General features: G+C 44.6%; 2 protein-coding genes and 1 long non-coding RNA gene across 3 annotated transcripts in view; all 3 read right to left on the reverse strand.

The window, feature by feature from the left end:
* LOC123088150 (translation initiation factor IF-2) overlaps window positions 1–893 on the reverse strand; it is a gene marked incomplete in the record, with an annotated part of 2,438 nt that extends 1,545 nt beyond the window's left edge. Inside the window, 1 exon segment of the mRNA XM_044510322.1 lies at window positions 1–893. Within this exon segment, the coding sequence (XP_044366257.1) occupies window positions 1–299 (299 nt within the window).
* Window positions 894–1,867: 974 nt separating this feature from the next.
* LOC123088151 (mitogen-activated protein kinase kinase 1) lies at window positions 1,868–17,088 on the reverse strand. Its single transcript, XM_044510323.1, has 9 exons — window positions 16,695–17,088; window positions 16,480–16,605; window positions 16,008–16,095; window positions 14,643–14,780; window positions 12,148–12,372; window positions 11,832–12,014; window positions 11,504–11,724; window positions 2,348–2,393; window positions 1,868–2,194 (listed from the first exon to the last, which is right to left on the reverse strand). Exons 2-9 carry the CDS (start codon window positions 16,551–16,553, stop codon window positions 2,102–2,104), a joined length of 1,068 nt encoding a protein of 355 aa, XP_044366258.1. The 5' UTR covers window positions 16,554–16,605; window positions 16,695–17,088; the 3' UTR covers window positions 1,868–2,101.
* A 6,738-nt stretch (window positions 17,089–23,826) lies between these two features.
* Window positions 23,827–24,575, reverse strand: LOC123083141 (uncharacterized). The gene is made up of 2 exons (XR_006439214.1): window positions 24,281–24,575; window positions 23,827–24,164 (listed from the first exon to the last, which is right to left on the reverse strand). It is a non-coding gene; the product is annotated as an uncharacterized lncRNA (long non-coding RNA).
* Between the last annotated feature and the right edge of the window lie 426 nt (window positions 24,576–25,001).

Genomic DNA, 25,001 nt, shown 5'->3' on the forward strand with positions numbered 1-25,001 from the left:
CGCAGCTTGCCCTGGTCTTCTTGGTCGCCGGGAGCGGGGACGGGGAGGGGGAGGGGGGCGGGGCGGGCGTCGGGGTTGAGGGAGGAGGAGGAGGAGGAGGTGGTGGCGACCTCGAGGATCTCGGGGTGGGCGGGGCTGCGGACGGAGGAGAGGCGCTCGACGAGGCAGGCGGAGCAGACGCCCGTGAGGGGCTGGTCCGGGTGGCGGCCGCAGCGCCGGCCGGCCGCCGGCTCCTCCGCCCCCACCTCCGGCCCCGGCTCCGGCAGCGGCAGCGGGTGCGGGCCCTCCTCCTCGTCCATTGGGCCCGGAGTGGAAGCTCCCGAAGAAAGAGAGAGAGAGCGCGGCGGGTGAGTCAGCGAGTGAGGCAGGGTGGGGGAACAAGCGGAAGCAGAAGCGCAAGAGGGGGCGACGACGACATGGACAGGGACATGGCTGGCCGGAAAGGCCTCCGAAAAGAAAGAAAGGAAGAAAAACCCTAGCCTAGCCTGGCCTGGCGAGTGGGAAAAGCGACTTTCGGGGTTGGGTTGCTTCCTTCCGGCGCGTGCGGCGTGGGGAAACCAACCAACACGACACAAACGGTAGGAAAAGGCCCAACCAAGTGGCCGGGAGTGGAGCGGAGCGCCGGCGGATGGGATGGAGACGAGGTATCCGGCCGGCCGGCGGGCGGCCAGGAAATGCGAGTTTGTCGCCGCCGAGGAGCGCTAAATTTCGGGTATCTATTCGAGATCTGACCCTAGTCTGATATAATTTTGAGATCTGGTCCTTTTACTACCGCCAAGGTTCATGGCGATAGGGTCTAGCAGCCTACCGCCAAGGTCCCTGGCGGTAGGGTTGCATGCCCTACCGTAAAAAAAATTTAAGTGTTGAACACAGTGCGTGCTCGTGCCTACTGTAAAGCACTTTGACAGTAGGGTTTTATAGACTACCGCCAGTATGTTTGGCGGTAAGGATGTTTCCCGCGCGGCTGTCCCGGATCCCGCCTGCCGCCGTCCGGCCTCCACGATCCTGCCAGCCAGCCAGCGACCGCACCACACCTCCTCACGCCCTCCTCCACACCAGCCGGACGGGTACCCTCCACTCGTTACGCAGTCGGTGCTGCTTCCCCACTGCAAGAACGAAAACGATAAACACGTTTTCCATGTCATTTTATTATATTAGCATGAATGATGGCAAATTTATTTGTAGCTTGCATACATAGTTTCTCTTGAAGAAACGTTCGATTTGATTCGTCATGTCTAAAAAGAAAAATCTGACGTTCGGTAGATATTCGGGCCCTTCCTTCGACTTCATGATGATATGAAGCAACAGTAAAACATACTCCCTCTGTTCATTTTTATAAGGCTTGGTAGATGTCTCAGACACCGTGCAAAACAGCTCAATTTCACTTGTCTAAAACGACTTATAAAAGTGAACGGAGGGAGTAGTAGTAATAATAACAAGAAGAAGAAGATCCAGCCAAGGACTGTCGTAATAGAAGCAGACTTAAGCAAGGATTCTACTTCTTGACATCACGATATGGCTAATCGCACTTGCTATCCCAACAGTAAAACATACAGCCATACAGCGACTGGTGCCCCCCAAGTGGTTCCTTTGTGGTGTGGTGTGGTGTGGACCCGTCGTTGCTTCGGTGCAAACCAAAAATGAAAATCCAGCCGCCTGATCCTAAACTTCTCAGCCAGCTTAAATCCTGTTTACTCTGCCTGGTAACCATGGCAGCAGTCAGGGTATAATACCACTAGCAAAAACCACAGGGTCGTTCCCAGGGCAGCACAAACCACCACATAAACCGGACCGCGCCGCGCCGCAACGCACGAACGGCAGCAACATCACGGTTCCTTCCATTCTCATGCACCACACCACAAGCAACTAGCCACACCAGATCCATTCATTCATAGCAAGACACGCAACAAAAGGGCCTTCATCCATTAACCATACATTAATAGTCCATGAGAATCCTCTGGGAATCTTTCCAACATAAACATCAACATACAGGGGTGGGGGGTCACTCATTCATCAGGTTCACAGCAATACACGATTGCCGTTCGGGAGGGCAGCCCCGGAAGAAACACGCTGCAAAGCCTCACCTCTCCGACCGGTGGCCTCACTCGGGCACGTTCATGGGCTGCTCCAGGCTCTCGACAAGGATCCGGAGGTCTAGGTCCTTGTCCTCAAACTTCTTGATGAAGGCGTGGTTCTGCGACAATAACATCGAACATGTTAGTTGAACATGTTAGTTTAATAACGACGATTCAGCACACACACACACACACACTAGTCGGCAGAATCAATGGTGCCACGGTTAGTTGAACATGCTACAAGAAGTTGTCAAGTGGAAGGGAATGCTCACCAAGAGTTCTGAAGCAGACATCCGCTCGGCGGGGTCCTTTTGTATGCTGCAAAGCAAGATAGCAATATGAAATAACACTACAGTATATATACTACACAGATGGCACAAATTTCAAAAGCTAAGCTAGCAGAAATCATCGGTTGCCTTCAGGATGCGCACATCTCATTATGAATTTACTCACTAACTAAAATATAGAGCAATAAAACATATAGCCAATAAACAGAGTTGACTGTAAATCAAAGGAAGTTCGAAAGTAATAGTATTTGAATGGTCGGTTTTCAGCCGGGTTTCCTTATAAACTGGTCAACCCTCTTCTACATGAGAAGCAGAGCTCTTGCTGGTTGCTTGAAAAAAGAATAGTATTTGAGTGGTAGATATGAGCCAATTGCTGCAGGTCAAGCATGATGTGAGGACTGGGGAGTTTAGACAGAGTCGCATGGTAAATACATGTAAGTGTATTACGGTATTAGTTAATCACATCAATGACACACCACTCTGAGTACGAGCAGAAATCGGAGTGCAAAAGATGGTAATTGGCACACAAAACATGTAACGATATGTGCATTCAGATTATTTTTATCATCAATTCCTAAAGAGTTCACACATGGGATAGAAAACTAATGGATAAATACGCAGGCTAGCAAGAAACAAGCATGACTGCAACAAGATATATCTGCAGCTTCGAAAATTGCGAACTCTGATTGAATTTGTACACTTGATCATAAAATGGTGTTGTCTTCTATATATTGTTTAGATGTGCAGGATAAGGTTTATTTCCCCACTATGGAACCTTGCTGGCTGTTTGCATCTCTGCCTGGGTGATTTAATCCTTGGAGATATGAGATCTCTCTTATCATGTTTTAATCACATTCTGTCATCTGCAATACTGCAGCCGATGTCCGAAGTACCTTTTTTTTTCCAATTAATTGTCACTTTGGTGGTTCTTTGCCCCCACTGTATTGTATTTTTTCCAAGTTTACTTGGAGGGTTTAATTTGTTCAATCTCATATTACTTTTAGCTCACAACTTCTTATTGCTACATATTTTGACACTACAAATACACAGGCTGATACAGATCGGTACAGATATTACGTACCAGTTTCGGATATGCGTAATAAAGGTAAGCGGAGGAAATCTTTACGCACATGCCTTAAATTAAGAGTAGAGGACAAAAGGACAGGGCAGGTGATTATGTGGTCCCATTATCATTGACTGTAGAATGTTGCCGCCATGCACCGGGTGTCTTAATTACTTTCTCTGCATACGGTGCACCACCCATTATTTATACCTCAAAGCTCAAGCACTTTGTCCAGCAATTCAAGCTTGTACTTCGAGAGATTTTGTATCGCTATATTTGTAGGCACTGAAAGTAAGCCGGGAAGAGGAAGAGTGAGCTCAAGAGCACTGGGAATGGGAACATGGAGGAAAGCCCTGCTTGTTTGTTTGCACCTGCAGTGTTGGAGGTGCAAATATTGGGCATGGATCCTTTCCTGATGCCTCCCATTCCTACCGTTCTTGTGCACTTCTTCCTCTTCCTTTTGGCTTACGCAATAGCTCTGATGGAGAAACCATAGACATGTGTCCACATGTTTAGATAACATGAGACCTCAATGGCAAGCCCAGAAGAGGAAGAATAGAGGGCCTTAGAGTAGTGGGAATGGGAACATGGAGGAAAGCCTAACTTGCTCCGTTTTCACCTCCAGTGTTGGAGGTGAGAATTTAGTTTGGTGTTTCCCAATGCCTCCCATTCCTATTGTTCTAAAGCACTCCTTCCTCTTCCTTTTTGGCTTGCTTGATTGCTTTAGCTTAGAAACCAACTATTCGTTTGCATATATTCGATGTGAAATCTCAAAAGCGAGCTAGGAAGAGGAAGAAAGAGAGGGCCTAAGAGCAATGGGGATGAGAACATAGAGGAAAGCCTAAGTTATCGGTTCTTCACCTCTTGTGCTGAGGTGGAAATCCCGTTTGGTATTTTCCCGACGCCTCTCATTCCTATCGTTCTTAAGCGCTCCTTCCTCTTCCTTTTTGTGTGCTGAATCTTTTAGCAGAAAAACTGAACGTATATGTGGATATATTAAGATGGTATGAGATGTCCATTGCGAGACATGAAGAAGAAGAAAAGATGACCTAAGAGCAGTGGGCATGGGAACATGATGGAAGGCTAAAGCCCTTGTTCCTCGTCTAACACTAGAGGAGGCTTTGGTTTGAGTTTTTGTGATGCCTTCCATGCCTATTGTTCTTTGGTGCCCCTTCCTCTTCATGGGATACACAACCTAAAAAGGATTCATAGTATAACTGATTTGGTCAAGTTCATACACCCTGCATAGTAGGAGGGTTATTTTCCATGTTTTTTTTGGCATGCCTTAATCCATCGGTTAGATAAGATGCCGGATTGTTAGCTGGTTTATACTACAGCCTCAAAGTCAAGGGTTTGTCAATCAAGGCAACAATTAGATCAGATATTGACATAGCTAACTTAAATCAGGAAGTAGATTTTGACATTAAACTGAAAATTAGGGTTGTTACATGATTAATAACTCAAACACCAGATTAGCTAAACTGCTTGAAGTTTCAAGGGCCCACAAGCTACTTAAACAGGGTTTGGTAAACAGGTAGTTTCAGTGGCAAGTTGCCGAAAGTCGATCCATTTGTGAGGGCTGGAATTTCTTGGGATGCACTGAAATGTAATATCATGAAAAAAACATTGATTCGTCCGTTTGCTGTTGCAAAAAACACCATTATAAAATCTGGACATCTGAGGATTTCACTAATTCTTATCTGAAGAACATTGCACAGTTTAAACAGTTATTCTCCAGAATTAATGAAGCCCAAATTATCACACTAAATCAAAGGAAGTTCTGAAGTAATAGTATTTGAATGGTAGATATCAGCCAATTGATGCAGGTCAAGCATTATGTGAGGACTGAGGAGTTTAGACAGAGTCGCATGGTAAATGCATGCAAGCGTATTACTCTTATCAGTTAATCACATCAATGACACACCACTCTGACCACTCTAGCTAAGACTACGAGCAGAAATCGGAGTGCAAAAGATGGTAATTGGCACACAAAACATGAAACAAATCGGAGTGCAAAAGATGGTAATTGGCACACAAAACATGAAGCAATATCAATATGTTCATTCAGATTATTTTTATCATTTCCTAAATAGTTCACACATGGGATATAGCAAACTAATGGATAAAATACACAGACTAGCAAGAAACAACCATTACCGCAACAGGATATATCTGCAGCTTCGAAAATTGTGAACTCCGATGGAATTTGCAGTTTTGTACAATTCATCATAAATTGGTGTTGTTTTTTATATATTGTTTAATGTGCAGGATAAGGCTTATTTCCCCACTCTGGAACCTTGCAGTCTGTTTGCATCTCAACCTGGGCGATTTAATCCTTGGAGGGATGGTGGCCGAGCTACAAGGTTGAACTGGGAAGTACTTTGATGGGTGGAAGAAGTACCATGCTCTCTTCAAGACCTTGTTCTTCCTTTGTGTCCGATCCTTATTCTTAAAATACTCTGTGTATAAATGAGTTTAGACTGAATATGTGATCACTATACCTTCATGTGTTTTCCTCCTAGGGATCAAGGGTGATGGTTTCTTTGGAGATATGTTTTTCCTATATTTTCTCATGCCATGTAGTTGTGTGCAGCCTGCAGAATTTGGATACTAAATTACTTAAAAAATAATAGGACTAAACTTTTTTTCTTTATAAAATAGTCTACAGACATTTTGGTTTTGCAGATATGAGATCCCTCTAATCATGTTGTAATCACATTCTGTCATCTGCAAATAATGCAGCTCATGTCCAAAGTACCTTGTGTTCCAATTAATTGTCACATTGGTGGTTCTTTGCCCACTGTTATGTAATTTTTCAAGGGTTTAATTTGTCTAATTTCATATTATTTTTAGCTTATAACTTCTTATTGCTACATATATTGACACTATAAATGCACAGGCTGATACAGATGTTCTAAAAGAAGGCTGGTACAGATATTATGTACCAGTTTCGGATATGGGTAATAAAGGTGAGCAAAAGAGATCTTTACGCACATGCCCTTAATTAAGAGTAGAGGACAATAGGACAGGACCGGTGATTATATGACCCCATTATCATTGACTGTAGAATGGTGCCTCCATGCACCGGGTGTCTTCATTGCTTTCTCCTCTAAGGTTCTGCATATGGTGCACCACCAATTATTTATACCTCAAAGCTGAAACACTTTGTCCAACAATTCAAGCTTGTCCTTCGAGAGCCTTGTCTCGCTAGATTTGTACGCACTGAAAGTAAGCCCAGAAGAGGAAGAGAGAGCTCAAGAGCAATGGGAATGGGAACATGGAGGAAAGCAATGCTTGTTTGTTTGCACCTGTAGTATCGGAGGTGCAAATATTTGGCATGGATCCTTTCCTGATGCCTCCCGTTCCTACCGTTCTTGTGCACTTCTTCCTGTTCCTTTTGGCTTACATGATAGCTCTGATGGAGAAACCATAGACATGTGTCCACATGTTTAGATAACATGAGACCTCGAATGCGAGCCCGGAAGAGGAAGAATAGAGGGCCTTAGAGTAGTGGGAATGGGAACATGGAGGAAAGCCTAAATTGCTCGGTTTTCACCTCTAGTGTTGGAGGTGAAAAATCTAGTTTGGTGTTTCCCAATGCCTCCCATTCCTATTGTTCTAAAGCACTCCTTCCTCTTCCTTTTTTGGCTTGCTTGGTTGCTTTAGTTTAGAAACCAACTATATGTTTGCACATATTCGATGTGAAATCTCAAAAGCGAGCTAGGAAGAGGAAGAAAGGGAGGGCCTAAGAGCAATGGGGATGAGAGCATAGAGGAAAGCCTAAGTTATCGGTTCTTCACCTCTTGTGTTGAGGTGGAAATCCCGTTTGGTATTTTCCCGATGCCTCTCATTCCTATCGTTCTTAAGCGCTCCTTCCTCTTCCTTTTTGTTTGCTGAATCTTTTAGCAGAAAAACTGAACGTATATGTGGATATATTGAGATAGTATGAGATGTCTATTGCGAGACATGAAGAGGAAGAAAAGGTGACTTAAGAGCAGTGGGCATGGGAACATGATGGAAGGCTAAAGCCCTTGTTCCCCGTCTAACACTAGAGGAGGCTTTGGTTTGAGTTTTTCTGATGCCTTCCATGCCTATTGTTCTTTGGTGCCCCTTCCTCTTCCTTTTGGATACACAACATAAAAAGGATTCATAGTATAACATGATTTGGTCAAGTTCATACACCCTGCATAGTAGGAGGGTTATTTTCCATCTTTTTCTGGCATGACTTAATCCATCGGTTAGATAAGATGCCGGATTGTTAGCTGGTTTATACTACAACCTCAAAGTCAAGGTTTTGTCAATCAAGGCAACAATTAGATCAGATATTGACATAGCAAACTTAAATCAGTAAGTACATTTTGACATTAAACTGACAATTAGGGTTGTTACATGATTAATAACTCAAACGCCAGATTAGCTAAACTGCTTTAAGTTTCAAGGGCACACAAGCTACTTAAACAGGATTTGATAATCAGGTAGTTTCAGTGGCAAGTGGCCCTGAGTAGCTGTTGTCTGGAAGCGCAAGTCGATCTGTTTGGGAGGGCTGGAATTTCTTGGGCTGTACTGAAATGTAATATTATGGTTTAAAAAAAAATATTGATTCGTCCGTTTGCTGTTGCAAAACACACCATTATAAAATCTGGACATATGAGGCTTTCACTAATTCTTATCTGAAGAACACTGCACAGTTTAAACAGTTATTCTCCAGAATTAATGAAGCCCAAATTATCACACTAAATCAAAGGAAGTTCTGAAGTAATAGTATTTGAATGGTACATATCAGCCAGTTGATGCAGGTCAAGCATGACGTGAGGACTGAGGAGTTTAGACAGAGTCGCATGGTAAATGCATGTAAGTGCATTACTCTATCAGTTAATCAGATCAATGACACACCACTCTGACCACTCTAGCTAAGACTACGAGCAGAAACGGAGTACGAAAGATCGTAATTGGCACACAAAACATGAGACAATATCACTATGTTCATTCAGATTATTTTTATTATTTCCTCAGTAGTTCAAACATGGGATATAGCAAACTAATGGATTTATCTGCAGCTACGAAAATTGTGAACTCCAATGGAATTTGCAGTTTTGTAAACTTCATCATAAATTGGTGTTGTTTTTTATATATTGTTTAGATGTGCGGGATAAGGCTTATTTCCCCACTCTGGAACCTTGCAGGCTGTTTGCATCTCAACCTGGGCGATTTAATCCTTGGAGAGATGGTGGCAGAGCTACAAGATTGAACTGGGAAGTACTTCGATGGGTGGAAGAAGTACCATACTCTCTTCGGGACCTTGTTCTTCCTTTGTGTCCAAACCTTGTTCTTAAAATACTATGTGTATAATGAGTTTAGACTGAATATGTGATCACTATACCTTCATGTGTTTTATCCTAGGGATCAAGGGTGACAGTTCCTTTGGAGATATGTTTTTCCTATATTTTCCCATGACATGTAGTTGTGTACAGCCTGCAGAATTTGGATACTAAATTACTTAAAAAATAATAGGACTAAACTTTTTTTTCTTGATAAAATGGTCTATAGACATTTTGGTTATGCAGATATGAGATCCCTCTAATCATGTTGTAATCACATTCTGTCATCTGCAATAACGCAGCTCATGTCCAAAGTACCTTGTGTTCCAATTAATTGTCACGTTGGTGGTTCTTTGCCCACTGTTTTGTAATTTTTCGAGGGTTTAATATGTCTAATTTCATATTATTTTTAGCTTATAACTTCTTATTGCTGCGTATTTTGACACTATAAATGCACAGGATGATACAGATATTGTTCTAAAAGAAGGCTGGTACAGATATTATGTACCAGTTTCGGATATGGGTAATAAAGGTGAGCAAAAGAGATCTTTACGCACATGCCCTTAATTAAGAGTAGAGGACAATAGGACAGGGCTGGTGATTATGTGACCCCATTATCATTGACTGTAGAATGGTGCCTCCATGCACTGGGTGTCTTCATTGCTTTCTCCTCTAAGGTTCTGCATATGGTGCACCACCAATTATTTATACCTCAAAGCTGAAACACTTTGTCCAACACTTCAAGCTTGTCCTTCGAGAGCCTTGTCTCTAGATTTGTACGCACTGAAAGTAAGCCGGGAAGAGGAAGAGAGAGCTCAAGAGCAATGGGAATGGGAACATGGAGGAAAGCAATGCTTGTTTGTTTGCACCTGTAGTATCGGAGGTGCAAATATTTGGCATGGATCCTTTCCTGATGCCTCCCATTTCTACCGTTCTTGTGCACTTCTTCCTGTTCCTTTTGGCTTACGTGATAGCTCTGATGGAGAAACCATAGACATGTGTCCACATGTTTAGATAACATGAGACCTCGAATGCGAGCCCGGAAGAGGAAGAATAGAGGGCCTTAGAGTAGTGGGAATGGGAACATGGAGGAAAGCCTAAATTGCTCGGTTTTCATCTCTAGTGTTAGAGGTGAAAATCTAGTTTGGTGTTTCCCAATGCCTCCCATTCCTATTGTTCTAAAGCACTCCTTCCTCTTCCTTTTTTGGCTTGCTTGGTTGCTTTAGTTTAGAAACCAACTATATGTCTGCACATATTCGATGTGAAATCTCAAAAGCGAGCTAGGAAGAGGAAGAAAGGGAGGGCCTAAGAGCAATGGGGATGAGAGCATAGAGGAAAGCCTAAGTTATCGGTTCTTCACCTCTTGTGTTGAGGTGGAAATCCCGTTTGGTATTTCCCAATGCCTCTCATTCCTATCGTTCTTAAGCGCTCCTTCCTCTTCCTTTTTGTTCACTAAATCTTTAGCAGAAAAACAGGACATATATGTGGATATGTTCAGATGGTGTGAGATGTCCATTTGAAACATGAAGAGGAAGCAAAGATGACCTAAGAGCAGTGGGCATGGGAACATGATGGAAGGCTAAAGCCCTTGTTCCTCGTCTAACACTAGAGGAGGCTTTGGTTTGAGTTTTTGTGATGCCTTCCATGCCTATTGTTCTCTGGTGTTCCTTCCTCTTCCTTTTGAATCACACAACATAAAAAGGATTCATAGTATAACATCATTTGGTCAACTTCATACACCCTGTATAGTAGGAGGGTTATTTTCCATATTTTTTTGGCATGCCTTAATCCATTGGTAAGATAAGATGCCGGATTGTTAACTGGTTTATCAACCCCACTGTCAAGGTTTTGTTAGTCAAGGCAACAATTAGATCAGATATTGACATAGCTAACTTAAATCAATGTGTACATTTTGACATTACTGACAATCAGGGTTGTTACATGATTGATAACTCAAACTCCAGATTAGCTAAACTGAAGTTTCAAGGGCCAACAAGCTACTTAAACAGGGTTTGATAAACAGTTCATTGGCAAGTTGCCCTGAGTAGTTGTTGTCCGGGGGCGCAAGTTGATTTGTTTGGGAGGGCTGGGATTTCTTGGGCTGTACTGAAATGTAATATTCATTAAGAAACATTGATTCATCCGTTTGCTATTGAAAAAGCACCATTATAAAATTTGGGCATCTGAGGATTTCACTAATTCTTATCTGAGAAACACCCCGCAGTTTAAACAGTTATTCTCCAGAATTAATGAAGCCCAAATTATCACACTAAAACAGTTCTATTAAGACCACGCTTGTTCAAAGGGGAAAGTAATACTTAAATAGATCAAACACATTTTTTTTAAAGGGGGGAATAATAATTGAGTGGACAAAGTCCACGAGCTGTGAGACGAGAAAGCAGATAACTATTAAAACAAGTTAGCCTAACCAACAATTTAAAATAGTTATGGGAAGGACACGCGTAGGAAATCAGAACTTTAGAAAATAGGGCAAGAAGTTCATTCAAAGGGGAAAGTAATACTTGAATAGACAACACATTTTATCAAAGGGGGGGATAATAATTGAGTGGACAAAGTCCATGAGCTGTGAGACGAGACAGCAGATAACTATTAAAACAACAAGAAGGACACGCGAAGGAAATCAGAACTTTAGAAAAAAGGGCAAGAAGTTCATTCAAGCATACTAAGCAAGAGGACAAAATAGAAATATAGTGACTGAACTAATTTCATGTGTAATTCCTGAGAATAATGTTAGCATACCAGGAAGAGATAAATGAGCAGAATTCTGGAGAGAACTGATCTGCAGGTGCAGAAGGTGGTGGCTGGTCAACAATTGCTTCCAATAGTTCATAGAAGCTTAACCAACCTTCTCCCTCTGGAGGAGTATAAGGGAAGCGACCAATGGCGCATTCAAGTATTACCAAGCCCAAACTCCATACATCACTCTTGTAGTCATAGGAGCTGCCACTAATCCGCTCAGGCTGCACAAGGAAGAAAGGAAGAAACTATGAAGGAAAATTTATGCACCCCAGATAACCGTTATGAGCATAAGCCGCAGTCAGAAGACAAAACTGGTCTTTTTACATACCGCCATATAGTTGTAGGTTCCAACAAATGTATCACGCTGACCAATCGAACTTGCTAGCACTGCACTCACCCCAAAATCAGTAATCTTTACTTCACCTTTATGGTTGACTAACAAGTTAGAAGGCTTTATGTCTCTGTGAATCACATGCCTTTCATGATGAAGATATAACAATCCCTCCAAAACCTGATTTATTCAGACACTACTGATGTTAGATGTGCCAGATTGTAGCTCCAACTTCCAACATATGTGACAGAATTTTAAGAATATTCTGAATACAAAAGTCAAAGCAGAAACAATAGGCCAAGCATATACATACCTGCTTGCAAAGTACTGCGAGGTATGGCTCCAGAATGGTTTTAACTTGTTTAATTATGTCTGCAAGAGATCCACGATCCATATATTCCAGAACAAGATATATTACACCATTGTGGTAAAAAGATTGATGGCAAAGGACTATATGTGGGCTCTGTGTTGCTTGATTTATTTTGAGCTCCTGTACTATTTGTTTGCGAACTGACTCCTGAATGTTCATTTGAATGCCCTATGAAGAAATTGCAATAGTCAATTAACTGATAGATCATATGGAGAAATGCCACGGCAGTACAAAGATCAGGAACAACGCTTGAAAACATTTAATCGCCCATATATTGTTACCTGATGTATTCTCATGCATTAGCGTCAGTTCTCAAATCAGTGTTCCATACAGATTTTGCAGGCCAGTACTAGATGTTTTTGCTATCGAAATATGTATATGGCAACCGTGTGCCAGATTGCGAAACTGCCACACGCCTCCCGATCTTCTTCCTTTCCCGCACGTCCTCCCCGACCTCCCTCCCGATTTCTTTCCTTTCCTGCACGTCTCCCGATCTCTTTCCTTTCCCGCGGGCACACCCGCTCGTGACTTCCTAATTTTCGTAATCGTCAATTATGGCCCCACATGACTTCCCAACTTTCGGGCAAAAATAATGCTTGGTCTAGGATTTGATCTCTGGTCTGCAGGTAATCAACAAAGGAAACTAATCACCTCACCTATGACACTGATTGTTGAACAAGCTAAGGGAAAATACTGTTTTTGACATGTTTTTGCCTTTAATATGTTAGCACTGATTTTTTTGTTTCAAGCATCGTGGTAACTTTGATCATTGGGAATAAATTTGTTGAACCGGCCCCCCGGTAATTTCTGTAAATAGCACGATAACATTCACGCTATAGACCTGATAATTTAGATACAAACATCGTGGTAACTTTAACCATTGGGGAAGATAAATGTGAAAAGATACCCGATAATTTATGTGTAAATAGATGGTAATATACGCAGCGCACATCTGATAACTGAGGTAGAAACACCATGGTAACTTTGATCGTAGGGATTTTTTTTTGAAAAGATACTCCGATATCTTCTGTGTAAATAGCACGGTAGTATACCTCCCTCCTCTGGTATGTTTATGTGTAAATAGCATGAAAATATATGCACTGCGATAACTAAACACCATGATAAGTTTCTGACCCGTGGGGGAGAATTTCCTGAAACATACCCCTGATAAATTTTGTGTAAATAGCATGATATTTTAAGCACTACGAGCTTGATAAAGTTACCTAGAATCACCATGATAACTTTTTCTCCTAGGAAAAAGTTGTTCAAAACATCCCTAATAATTTTCATGTAAATAACATGATAATATAAGCACCACATAACCGATAACTTGCAATATAAACATGATGGTAACTTTTTTTTACCAAAGGAAAATAAGTTGTTAAAGACATACACTCGCCTCGCGCGTGGGCCTCTTGGATGAACACAACACATGGCGTGCCACGAGAAAGTGACATAATGTTTAGTGTCATGAGGGGCACACGTGCTATAGGCGTGGTAAGTTACGCAAAAACATCGTGGTAATTTTTGACCTATGGGAAATGCTACCGAAACACACCCAGGTTTTTAGGTGCAAGTAACATGATAATATACAAACTATAGACCCGGTAACTCATGTACAATCCCCCATGGTAACTTTGACCAGGGGGAGGTTGATGTACATATACCCTGATAACTTATGTGTAAGTACCACGGTATTTTACACGTCGAAAACCTTCTAACTTGTGTATAAAATACAGTGGTGACTTTGAAGGGGTGTAGTTGTTGAAGCATAGTACCTGGTACGTTCTATGTAAATAGTATGGTAAGTTACGCAACACAGGCCTGATAACTTGCATATGAATGTCATGGTAACTTTGTCCTGAGGAGAAATCATGTGGTAGACGTGAAGAAGTGACAGTTTTCTCGGGGGTGGGCGCGCGAGATGTGCAGGAGAAACAGGTTTCTCGGACGAGCCTCCGGGGTCATTTCAGAGGAGGCGAGGTCAAAGGACGGGGGATCGTGTGGTACTTTAAAATGAAAGAAGTAGAGGTGTGGCAGTTTTGCTTATATGGCACACGTGTGCCAAATATCAGTCCTTTTGCTATAACTCATTTTAATAGTGTGCGTAAGCGTGCATCTAACTGAATATACTGTCATGCCATCACAAGCTGACTAAACAAAACTAATCTTCAGAGGTAGAATAATCCAATTGTCGTGACACGTCAAACAGATATGAATAGATTATTTTTCATGTTAACAAACTTGAATAAAAAAATAAACAGTATAACAGAAAAAACTACTCCCTCCGTCCCATAATATAAGAGCGCTTTTGACACTACACTAGTGTCAAAAACGCTCTTATATTATGGGACGGAGGGAGTAGCAGTTTACCGGAATGCTCTAACAGTAACAATAAAAATCCAACTTAGGCATACATAAATTTAGTGTTCTGTTACCTTCAAGGCATAAAATGTGCCCACCCACTTGTGCCGCACTAGTTGGACAACACCACCACTTCCCTTACCAATGACCTGAATCATCTCGAGGTCATCCATTGATAACTGCACATCTTCCACCTTCATTTTTGTTGATTGCTGAGGAAAATAAACAAATCAACATGTACTCAGAATTCAGAAACAACTTGATCCTTATCCAAATGATAACAAGCACAAACTGAGTAACAATATATCCTAGTTGGGATTCTACAGTAACCTTTAGACAACATACCCTATTCCCACTAACTATAAAACTTCTGTTGGTGGCATCTAATAAGCAGCAGCGAGCAGCAGAGTACATAATTTCAATCCTAGGCATTAAAAAATAATCATGAAACAATTATTGAGAAATCTGCAAATATGTTATGATTTTGGATAAAACGACTACAAAGTTTGAACTAGAAGGGTTCCTCTGACCCTGCGGTCCATAAATTTGTAACTTTGGTCGATGAAAGTAACACATGCTGCGACTTAGGCTGACAGCTGACTGCCTAAGTCACCAACAAATGCGAGCACTCTCTCTCTCCCTCTCCCTCTTGCGCACCTCCGCTGGGCAGATCCGAACTCCATATCTTCATAGCAGTTCACCTGGTCTCCTACCTACTCCTCGACTTGTTTTCAGGCTCTGGCAGCCAGTTCCATATTCATCTCCCATTCAAGAAATCCTAACCATAGGAAGAGACCATGGGGGGGAAGGAACCGCTCAAGGAGCTCCAGCTCATTCTGCCGGAGCGACACCTGTCAGTAAACCATGTAGGTTTTCTTGACTCGTTGGCTTAAACTGCCCGTTTTATTTATATAGCATGTTTTGTTTTCCTTTTTCCTGTTGAAGCTACTGAGGACTTGATATTTTACTGCACTACTTTTTTGTGTCTAGAAATGTTTTTGAGATACTTGAAGAAACAAGAAGTAATGTGTGAATTAAATGGTTGTCTTTGGTTTCTGGTGGTCTTTTAGACTTGATCAAAGAGGCTCGTGGCTTATCTCCGAGGAAAAGAGCGATGACTACGTGAGTTCCAGGTTCAGTAATGACTATTTTTTCGGTATGTCTTACTGTATTCAGGTTATATTGTACTTTGTGTGGCGACGTGTACGTTTATATAGTAGTACATATACTATTCAATCACAAATCTTATCAAATGTTTTGTTGGTTCCCCCTGGTTTATTGAATGCAGTAGACCCTCTGAGTGCACTGAATCAGTGACGCACGCAACACATAAACCACCCTTGTTAATGAATACGAGTACAATACAACAGGAACACACAACTGGGCAGATTAACAAACAACAGAGTTAGTCATTACAAAATATTGAGCCAAGAACTCACATGTTCATCTCCGTTTTCCTCGGAGATAAGCTGCAAACCTCTTTGATTAAGTCGCAGTTCACCGTCCTTGAACGTACCGCTCGCCGTCCTGAAAGACCACAAGCAGCTCAGCAACTCAACCCATATTGAGTTCAAATTAATCACTGGACTTGAATACTTTCGTGACATACAAAATGCAGAGTCAGCTCAGCAGCTCCGACCGTACCAATTCCAAATCAAGCACTACACTTAATGAATGCCATCAAAGTAAATCTATGCTTCAGACTACTACTGGCTACCCAGCTCCATCACAACCCGCAACAAAACCAACAGATCAAATCAAAGATGACACAGAAAACAAGTCTACCCAGGCCCCACAAAAATCTCTCATTATTACGTAGAAATAAAGCTCAAACTTTTGACGGCTTCAGTGGGGGAAAGGGGAGAGGGAAAAAAAACATGAAATTTAGGGTGAGGAATGGGGGAGACCTACAGGAACTTATCGACGGGCGTCTCCTGCGCCGGCACGGAGAGTGTGAGCTCCTTGAGCGGCTTCTTCCCCCTCATGGTGTCCTCCTTCCTCTGGCTAGGGTTTCTCGGGCGGGAGATGGACGCGGAGCTGGACAAAGCCGGAAGCAGGTTAGACATAGATCCGACGAGTCGGCATAAAGATACTGACTTTCGATCAGGCCGGATATGCTCGCTCACCGGGGGCGCGGCGGACGGGGAGGAGCGGCCGGGGCGCCGTCGGTGTGAGGGGAGGAATATAGGGAGAAAAATAGCAGCGGCGGAGCTGGTCGAAATGGTGGCACGTGGTGCGACTTGGGTTGACTGGTGAGGGGACGGCTAGCAGCCGTGCTCCAGGTTGGTCGCTGGATCGATCCGCGCGGCGGGCGGTCGCTGTAGCCGGCCACTGGATGGATCGAGCTCGGCAGAAAGTTCCCGGCGGCGGCGGGCGGGGGGAGGCTAGGGGAGCGCGCGGATCTGGAGGTGGGGGTGAGGGGGGGAGATGCGGTCCGGCCGACGGCGAGGGGTGGTCGGGTCGGCCGGGGACGTGGCGGCTAGCGGAGGGAGGGGAGGGGAGGGGAGGGGCGGGGGGACTGCCCTGGTCAGTAGACTCAGTACAGAGTCAGACAGTGGTCGCGCTCAGTGAAGCCGACTGGGCTGTGATGGACTCAGCTGTGTGTGGCCTGGCCCAGCGTAGCTTTCAAGGCCCTAAATGTGAGTCAAGCTTTTTCTGGGCCATGATCGATGCAGACCCAGTGCACATTCCTCCTCAGAAAACAGAAGAAGAATTCCCTTATATCTTAATAAAAAAACAACAAGAAGAAGAAGAAGTGCACTTTCAGTGTGTAGAAGCTGCAGCAACACGTTTTTTTTTAATAGAGAGTTGTATTAATTAAGTAGAGAAAACATAGTTCGTACAATTGTACAAGGCCTCGCTCAACACGCAGGTTGGCACTGTGCCTTGCGTAACCCCCCACGCAACTCTCTACGCCCCAACTGGGCAAGACTATGAGCTAACCTATTGTCCCTTCTATCTACTTTGCAAACTCTAACTTCTCTGTTTTCTTTCATGGCTTGAAACTTCTTTGCAATTGTTCCAACCTCCGATCTAGCAATAGACGAGAGGATGAGCGCCTTTGTCACCGAGCTGCAATCCGTCTCGATGATTAAGGGTAAATCCGTCCCCGACATTGCCTTCCGTAGTCCTTCTAGGCAAGCCATGGCTTCCGCGCAGTCCGCTCCATTGCACCGCGGTATATAATCCCAAACTGATAAGATAATTCTTCCATCATGGTCTCGAATCACAGCTTCCCAGGCTCCACTCCTACTTTCCTCCAAAAAACTTCCATCAACATTGACCTTAGCCCATCCGAGCTCTGGCTTTTCCCATCCTTTTTCCTTTTGTATTATCATGTTGTTGCACAGATGGCAATTTAACCATCAGACCTTTCCCTTTTCGATCTATCTCAGAAGTTCCCTCCGCAATCAAGCGGAGGTTTGCAAGGTAGTTTTGCAGAAAACGAGCAGAGTGGGAAATTTTCGCTTTACCTTTAGCGAAGGTCGCGTCATTTCTATGGTGTCTGTCGGTGTCAAAACCGGCGGATCTCGGGTAGGGGGTCCCGAACTATGCGTCTAAGGCGGATGGTAACAGGAGGCAGGAAACACGATGTTTTACCCAGGTTCGGGCCCTCTTGATGGAGGTAAAACCCTACGTCCTGCTTGATTAATATTGATGATATGGGTAGTACAAGAGTAAATCTACCACGAGATCAGAGGCTAAACCTTAGAAGCTAGCCTATGGTATGATGGTATGTTGTCCTACGGAGTAAAACCCTCCGGTTTATATAGACACCGGAAAGGGCTAGGGTTACACAAGGTCGGTTATAAAAGAGGAGATACACATATCCGTATTGCCTAGCTTGCCTTCCACGCCAAGTAGAGTCCCATCCAGACACGAGACGAAGTCTTCAATCTTGTATCTTCATAGTCCAACAGTCCGGCCAAAGGATATAATCCGGTTGTCCAGAGACCCCCTAATCCAGGACTCCTCAGTAGCCCCTGAACCAGGCTTTCAATGACGATGAGTCTGGCGCGCAGTATTGTCTTCGGCATTGCAAGGCGGGTTCCTCCTCCGAATACACCACGGAAGAATTTGAATACAAGGATAGTGTCCGACCCTGCAAAATAAGTTCCACATACCACCATAGAGAGAATAATATTTTCACAAATCCAATTTGCTGACTTGTTTTGGCAACACGACATTATGCCATGGCCCGGTGATTATTCGAACCGTTTCCTTTAACTAGCCCCGCACATAACGCGAGGCAGTTTTTTGACACGTCTTGTCAAAGCAGAGATCGTGTCCCCTTATCACGGGATTCTCATCAATACGGGTGTGGGTAACCCAACCGCGCCATCGATTACGGCGCTTGGGGGATAAGCGAGTTTTACCAGGCTAGTGGGGACACATAGTTTCGTCTGCCCATATAAAGGGATAAGGATTCACCTTTTCATCAACGCCTTCTTCCTCCTTTGCTCATCCATTTTCGCACACTCGAGCTCCAGCGCCCAAGTCCGCACTTCCCACCTCAACCCTCTCCAACCATGTCTGGAGCGGGAGGCAGGTGGATGGTCTCCTCCGTTACGGAGGGACACATCAAGAAGCTGAGGAGAGCCGGATACCTGTCCGACGACATCGCGCACCGGCTCCCAGATGAGGGGCAGCTCATCCCCATCCCCAGGCCCCATGAGAGGGTAGTGTTCCCTACCCATTTCCTCCGCGGACTGGGATTCCCTCTCCACCCATTCGTCCGGGGGCTCATGCTCTACTACGGCCTGGATTTCCACGATCTGGCCCCGAACTTCATCCTCAATATCTCGGTGTTTTATCATCATGTGCGAGGCCTTCCTCCGCATCCAGCCCCACTTCGGCTTATGGCTGAAGACCTTTAATGTCAAGCCGAAGGTAGTGAGCGGCCGCCAGGCAGAGTGCGGAGGCGCCATGTTGGGCAAGATGCCCAACGTCACCTGGCTCGAGGGCTCCTTCGTGGAGACCATAAAGGGGTGGCAATGGGGGTGGTTCTATATCACCGAGCCGCGTGACCCCGAATAGGCAGCGGCCCCCGAGTTCCGATCTGGCATCCCCACGCGGCTCACCTCCTGGCAAGAGAAGGGCCTGTCCTAGGGTAGTTCGGTAGAGCTGACCGGACTCCAAACATGTATCCAAAACATGGTGAGCAAGAAGTTCAAACTCGTCAACGTAGTCCAGGTCATGCTCATCCGCCGGATCCTCCCGTGTCAACGACGGGCTTTCAACTTCTGGGAGTTTGACCCGGCCTAGCACCAAACTCTGAACAGGCTCTTCGACACAACACACGAGGATGCCTGGAAGGTGCTATTCAAGGGCGCCGAGGTCCCTCCCTCCCTCACCGAGGACCGCGGGCTAAGCGCGAAGCGCCGAGCGCATTCGGTGAGTTCTATACATCTAGTAGGATATTCTATTTCCCCTAGCTTAATTATGCGCGGGGTCTGATATTCATGCCTTTGATAGGACTGGGTGGAGACGTCGGGACAGATTAACTGTCCGGCCCCTCTGCCCGAAGACACTGCGGACGCTCTCCTTACGGAGATGCTGACTCCGGCCCCTTATAAGGTGCCGGAGAAGACCAAGAAGGCCAAGGGAACCCGAAAGAGTTCCCGACGCCAGGCGTCATCGGACTCATCGTCCGATAACTCTGCGACACACTCCTCCCCCGAAGACGAGGAGGAAGAAGAATATGCTCCCCCTTCAGTTGGGGGAGACAAGAAAAGGAAGGCCGCCCCAACTAGGGAGGACGAAGGGTCCAAGAAGGGAAGGACTCTCCTTTCGGACAGTTCCACCATCGCCGCCGAAGGCGAAGAGGAGTGGCTGCTCAGGGCCAAGCCCCTGGCGAAGTCGTAAGTATTCGGATACCAGAGTAACTCATAGCATTCCTTTGTCGCACTGCTTCCCCTAATGTCGAATATGATTATGCAGGCCACCACGAGCCCGTATCGATGTATCGTCGGACGGCTCCCTGGGCTCGTCGGATATGGATAGCGATTCACTTCCGACCGCCACCTCCCCTTGCCCTGCGGACGACGCCGAGGTATTGTCTCAAGAGGCACCGGGTCGAGGGGAGACAGTCCCGAAGGCGCCTCAAGGCGACCTTCCGGACTCCTGGAGCAGAGGGAACAAGGCCCTGGGGGCTCCGAGTTTGGCCATCAGCCGAACACCACACCGGAACCTTCAGTGGTTCCGGACTCGGGCAGGCGGCCTCCTTTCAAGAGGGGTAAGACGCCTGTGCCGGTGACCTCTATCCATCCAGAGGCACCGGACAATCTGCTGGGAGCGCTTCGCAGCGCTTCCATCGACGAGGAGCACCATACTATTATGAGTGTGGTGGTCCAGAAGGTTCAGTCCGCCAAGAGCGGATTGACTGAAGCTTGTGCCAGCCTTCTAACAGGCTTTGAGGTAAGTGTTTAAAATATAGGAAAAATATTACCGCATAGACAGTAGCCCCTGATGCTCTGTTCGGTGTTCACAAAGAAAAGCCGAACAGAGGATCAAACAATATCATAGGAGTCTAATATAAGTATATCAATATGCGTATGCAGGCTTCGCTGCTGGCATCTGCCGCACTGACTGCGGAGGTCACCGCACTGAAGCAGGACCTTAAAGGGTCCAAGGACGAGCTCGGCCTTGCTAAGAGCCAGCTCGAGGAGAACAAAGGTAAGTAGTACCTAGTCTATGGATGTGTATAAAAAGAATGCGATTGCAAAATGACAGGATCATCATGAATTTGCCAGGGGCCACGACCGAAGTGGTGACCTTAAAGCAAGCGCTGTCCGAGGCCGAAAATAAAGCGGCCAAGGAGCGCACCGAGCGGGAAAGGCAAGAGGCTCGGGTGAGCGAGGTGCAACAAGAGTTCCAGGCTCTCGTGACGAAGCACGAGGCGTTGGAGCTTGACTCAAAGACGCGAGAGTCTGAGGTTGCCGCGGCCCTCGAGAGTGCAAAGAGTGCCAAGGCCGAAGCCCAAAAGGCCCTCCAGGAGATTGACGCGATGAAGAAAATAGCGGCGTGTAAGGCATTCTACATGCAAAGCAAGCATGTGAAAAGTAAATTACCTATTACTTACCCGAATCCGGAGCTCTCCAGGAGCATTCGCAGATTTGCCCCGCAGCCCGCACAGTTTTACCAGGCCGAGGAGGGAAGCTCAACGGAGAAGCTGTTCTGTCTCAGTATACTGGGACCGAACACCTGATGCCTCTGAGTGACCAGCTAAAGCAGTTGGTCGAGCTACACAAGGCGGCCGAACAAGCCATGAAGGGCCTTATAGTCCGGCTGTGGCCTCGCGACGCCCTTCCGAACAGCTACTTCAGCCTGGTGAGGCGGCTTGTGGATGCCTGCCCACGGCTGGAAGTCATCAAGCGGTCCGTCTGCATTGAAGGTGCACGCCGGGCTTTCGCCCATGTGAAGGTGCAATGGGCCAAGGTAGACGTCGTGAAGCTGATCAAGGAAGGACCGCCGCAGGGCAAGGAGCATCGCACCCCCGAAATTTATTATGAGGGTGTCCTGAAGAGTGCCCGTCTTGTAGCGGACGAATGTCCAAAAAATGTAATATTTGAGTAAACTTGCTCGTGTGATCCTGTATGATGAAAACTTGTTTCATATGCGCTATGCAATGCTTGTTTGAATTTAAAATATTACCTTTCGTTTGGCTGTTTATCCAATCTGAAAGATGGCTAGTCCTTGGCTTCTGCCCCCATGCCGCGAGTGTTGGCGTGTTCGGGATAAACCTGAGCACTCTTATTTCCATTTTTGGGTCCTTCGAGGGAGGTGCTCAGCACAGCGAACAAGGCAACCAGACTAATAATGCTTTATCACTCTCACGTAGTCATAGAATTCTATAATTTTAAATTTCGGCGAAGCCCCTGGTATTCGGAAGGCCGAATTCGGGGCGCAATACACGCCTTTAAGCCGGACATGACCGGCTCCTCGCTCTAAGCGGCATAAGTCTTTAGGGACTCGAAACCTCGCCGAACAGCGACCAGTCTCTCGCCTTATCATGACAGTCAGTTTTAGCTTTCTCTACTGAGGTGCTTAGCCCAGTAGAACCGGGGCACAATCGCAGTAGTTCTCCTAGTGCTACCTTAACCGATAGAGCGGAACGTAAGGTACCAAAACATAGGAGTCGGGCAAACCCAACATTTGACCAAAGTCATGATTCGGAGCTGATGCATATAATGCTATAAGTTCGGGGTGCCGCACTTGTAAAAGTGTTCGGACTTCTCACACCATATTGTGGGGTGCTTAAGCCCCTGGTGTATTGACCGTACCAAAGTGTACGATTACAAGGCGTCATTAATGAACACATATATATATATATATATATATATATATATATATATATATATATATATATATATATATATATATATATATATATATAAGACTCCTCTTTTATACTCCCGAAAGTATGTACTCCTAGTCTTAGTGGAGATCGATATACCCAATAAGAGCACTATCCAACCGTGGTGGTTACAAAAAAAAATACTTTGCATGCGTACCTAATGCCTAGAAGCTAGGAACGTCCACACCTTATCCAATTTTGAATCGCTGCTGTACCTGACGTTTTTAATTTTGGTTTTTCTTCCATGCAATGGATGCTACCACCGCAGATGTATTGTAACATAACTCTAAGTATATACTAATTGTTTACTTGGTTGAGTATATATATTTTTTCTCATTATGAGGGGTATATACCATATACTTACCTAGGTCTACTTTTTCTAAGGGAATATATACTTAATTTTGCTAATAGGGTATACATTACTTATTTTTCAGTGAGTATATACAATTTTTTGTGATGCGGTATATGCCACATATTTTGCCAGGAGGGTGCATTATTTGGTGTGAGTAATTGAGCGAGTATCTTCTTTATTTTGCTGAAAGGTTATATATTAGATTTTTATGAGGAGTATATACCATATATTCCACATTTTTGTGAGGAGTACATACCACATATTTTGCCAGGAGGGTGCTTTATTTGGCGTGGCTAATTAAGCGAGTATACTTTGTTTTGCTGAAAGGATATATGCTGGATTTTTGTGAGGAGTATATACAATATATTCCGCATTTTTGCAAGGAGTATATACCATTATTGTGTTGGGAAGGATTATACTACTTTTTTAGTGAGTACATATTATTTTGCAGAGAGGGTATATACTGGTTTTTAGTGCATATATTAAATTGTTGAGTGCGACTTTTTTTGTGAGTATATGCATACTGTATTTTTTTTCCGAAAAATAAGTATGAACTAAAAAAGAGTATATCATTTAGAATATAAGAATAAAATGGAGGTATTTTTTCTTTCGAATGTTGGTATGTTTCCACTTGAAAAAATAACAAGACCCAAATAACGAAATTATATACAGTACATGCGTCATTACACCATCTTGTTTTTTTATACGCATCTATCTTCATGCATGAATTGATCCTTCCAGTTCTAGATCACAGTGTCGCATGATTAGAGCTGCCAACAGAATCCCTTGAGTTTTGTAGGCGCAACCGTTCAAAACCTGATCCACATCTTGGTCGAAGAAGACGCGCGGCCAGCCGTGATAGCCCAACTCCCGTACAGGATCAGAGAGCTGTGTAGGTCAAACATGCGCAAGATACAAAGTAATCAATAGAACACTAGAACAGATGCATATAGTCTCATCATCCATTAATCCATGTACGCATGCATACGAATTAGCCAACATACCTTATCAAGATCAATGCCTATGGGAGAACCTGCATATTAGGCACCCCATCGGCGGCCCGTGGTGCACCTACGGCTAGTTAGGCCAGCCAAGGACGCAGCGAAGGATCTCGTCTCGTCGTCGTCGAACAGCTCGTCGACGCAGCAAGCTCGTCTGCGTCACGACAACCGCCATCGGCTTGCTGCTTATTGGTGGACGCCACATCTAGTCTTCGTCGCTTGTTGCGGCTGCGTCATCCATCTTTTGTTTGGGATTTCAATCTAGACGTGTAGGTGGCTTATCCTTCCTATCAATACGGAACTAACTTTTTGAACTTCACCAGTTTAGCAGGTAATTAAATAACCAATTAATTAAAGGATAAGAAGCATGCGTGGAGAACAAAAAAAGGCCACCTGCCATAGGAGTATGTACTATATATATATAAAGAAGAATGCAACAATAGTCTTAATGCTATGCATTGTTTATTCAAAAACGTGCGTTAAAGCAGAATGATACATGCAGTGCGATAAACAAAAAGTAGGACTATGTCCCCTCCAAGTGTTGGAAATATGCCCTAGAGGCTATAATAAATTGGTTATTATTATATTTCCTTGTTCATGATAATCGTTTATTATCCATGCTAGAATTGTATTGATAGGAAACTCAGATACATGTGTGGATACATAGACAACACCATGTCCCTAGTAAGCCTCTAGTTTACTAGCTCGTTGATCAATAAATGGT

Source organism: Triticum aestivum, chromosome 4A (genome assembly GCF_018294505.1).
Source record: "Triticum aestivum cultivar Chinese Spring chromosome 4A, IWGSC CS RefSeq v2.1, whole genome shotgun sequence".
NCBI classification, from domain to species: domain Eukaryota; kingdom Viridiplantae; phylum Streptophyta; class Magnoliopsida; order Poales; family Poaceae; genus Triticum; species Triticum aestivum.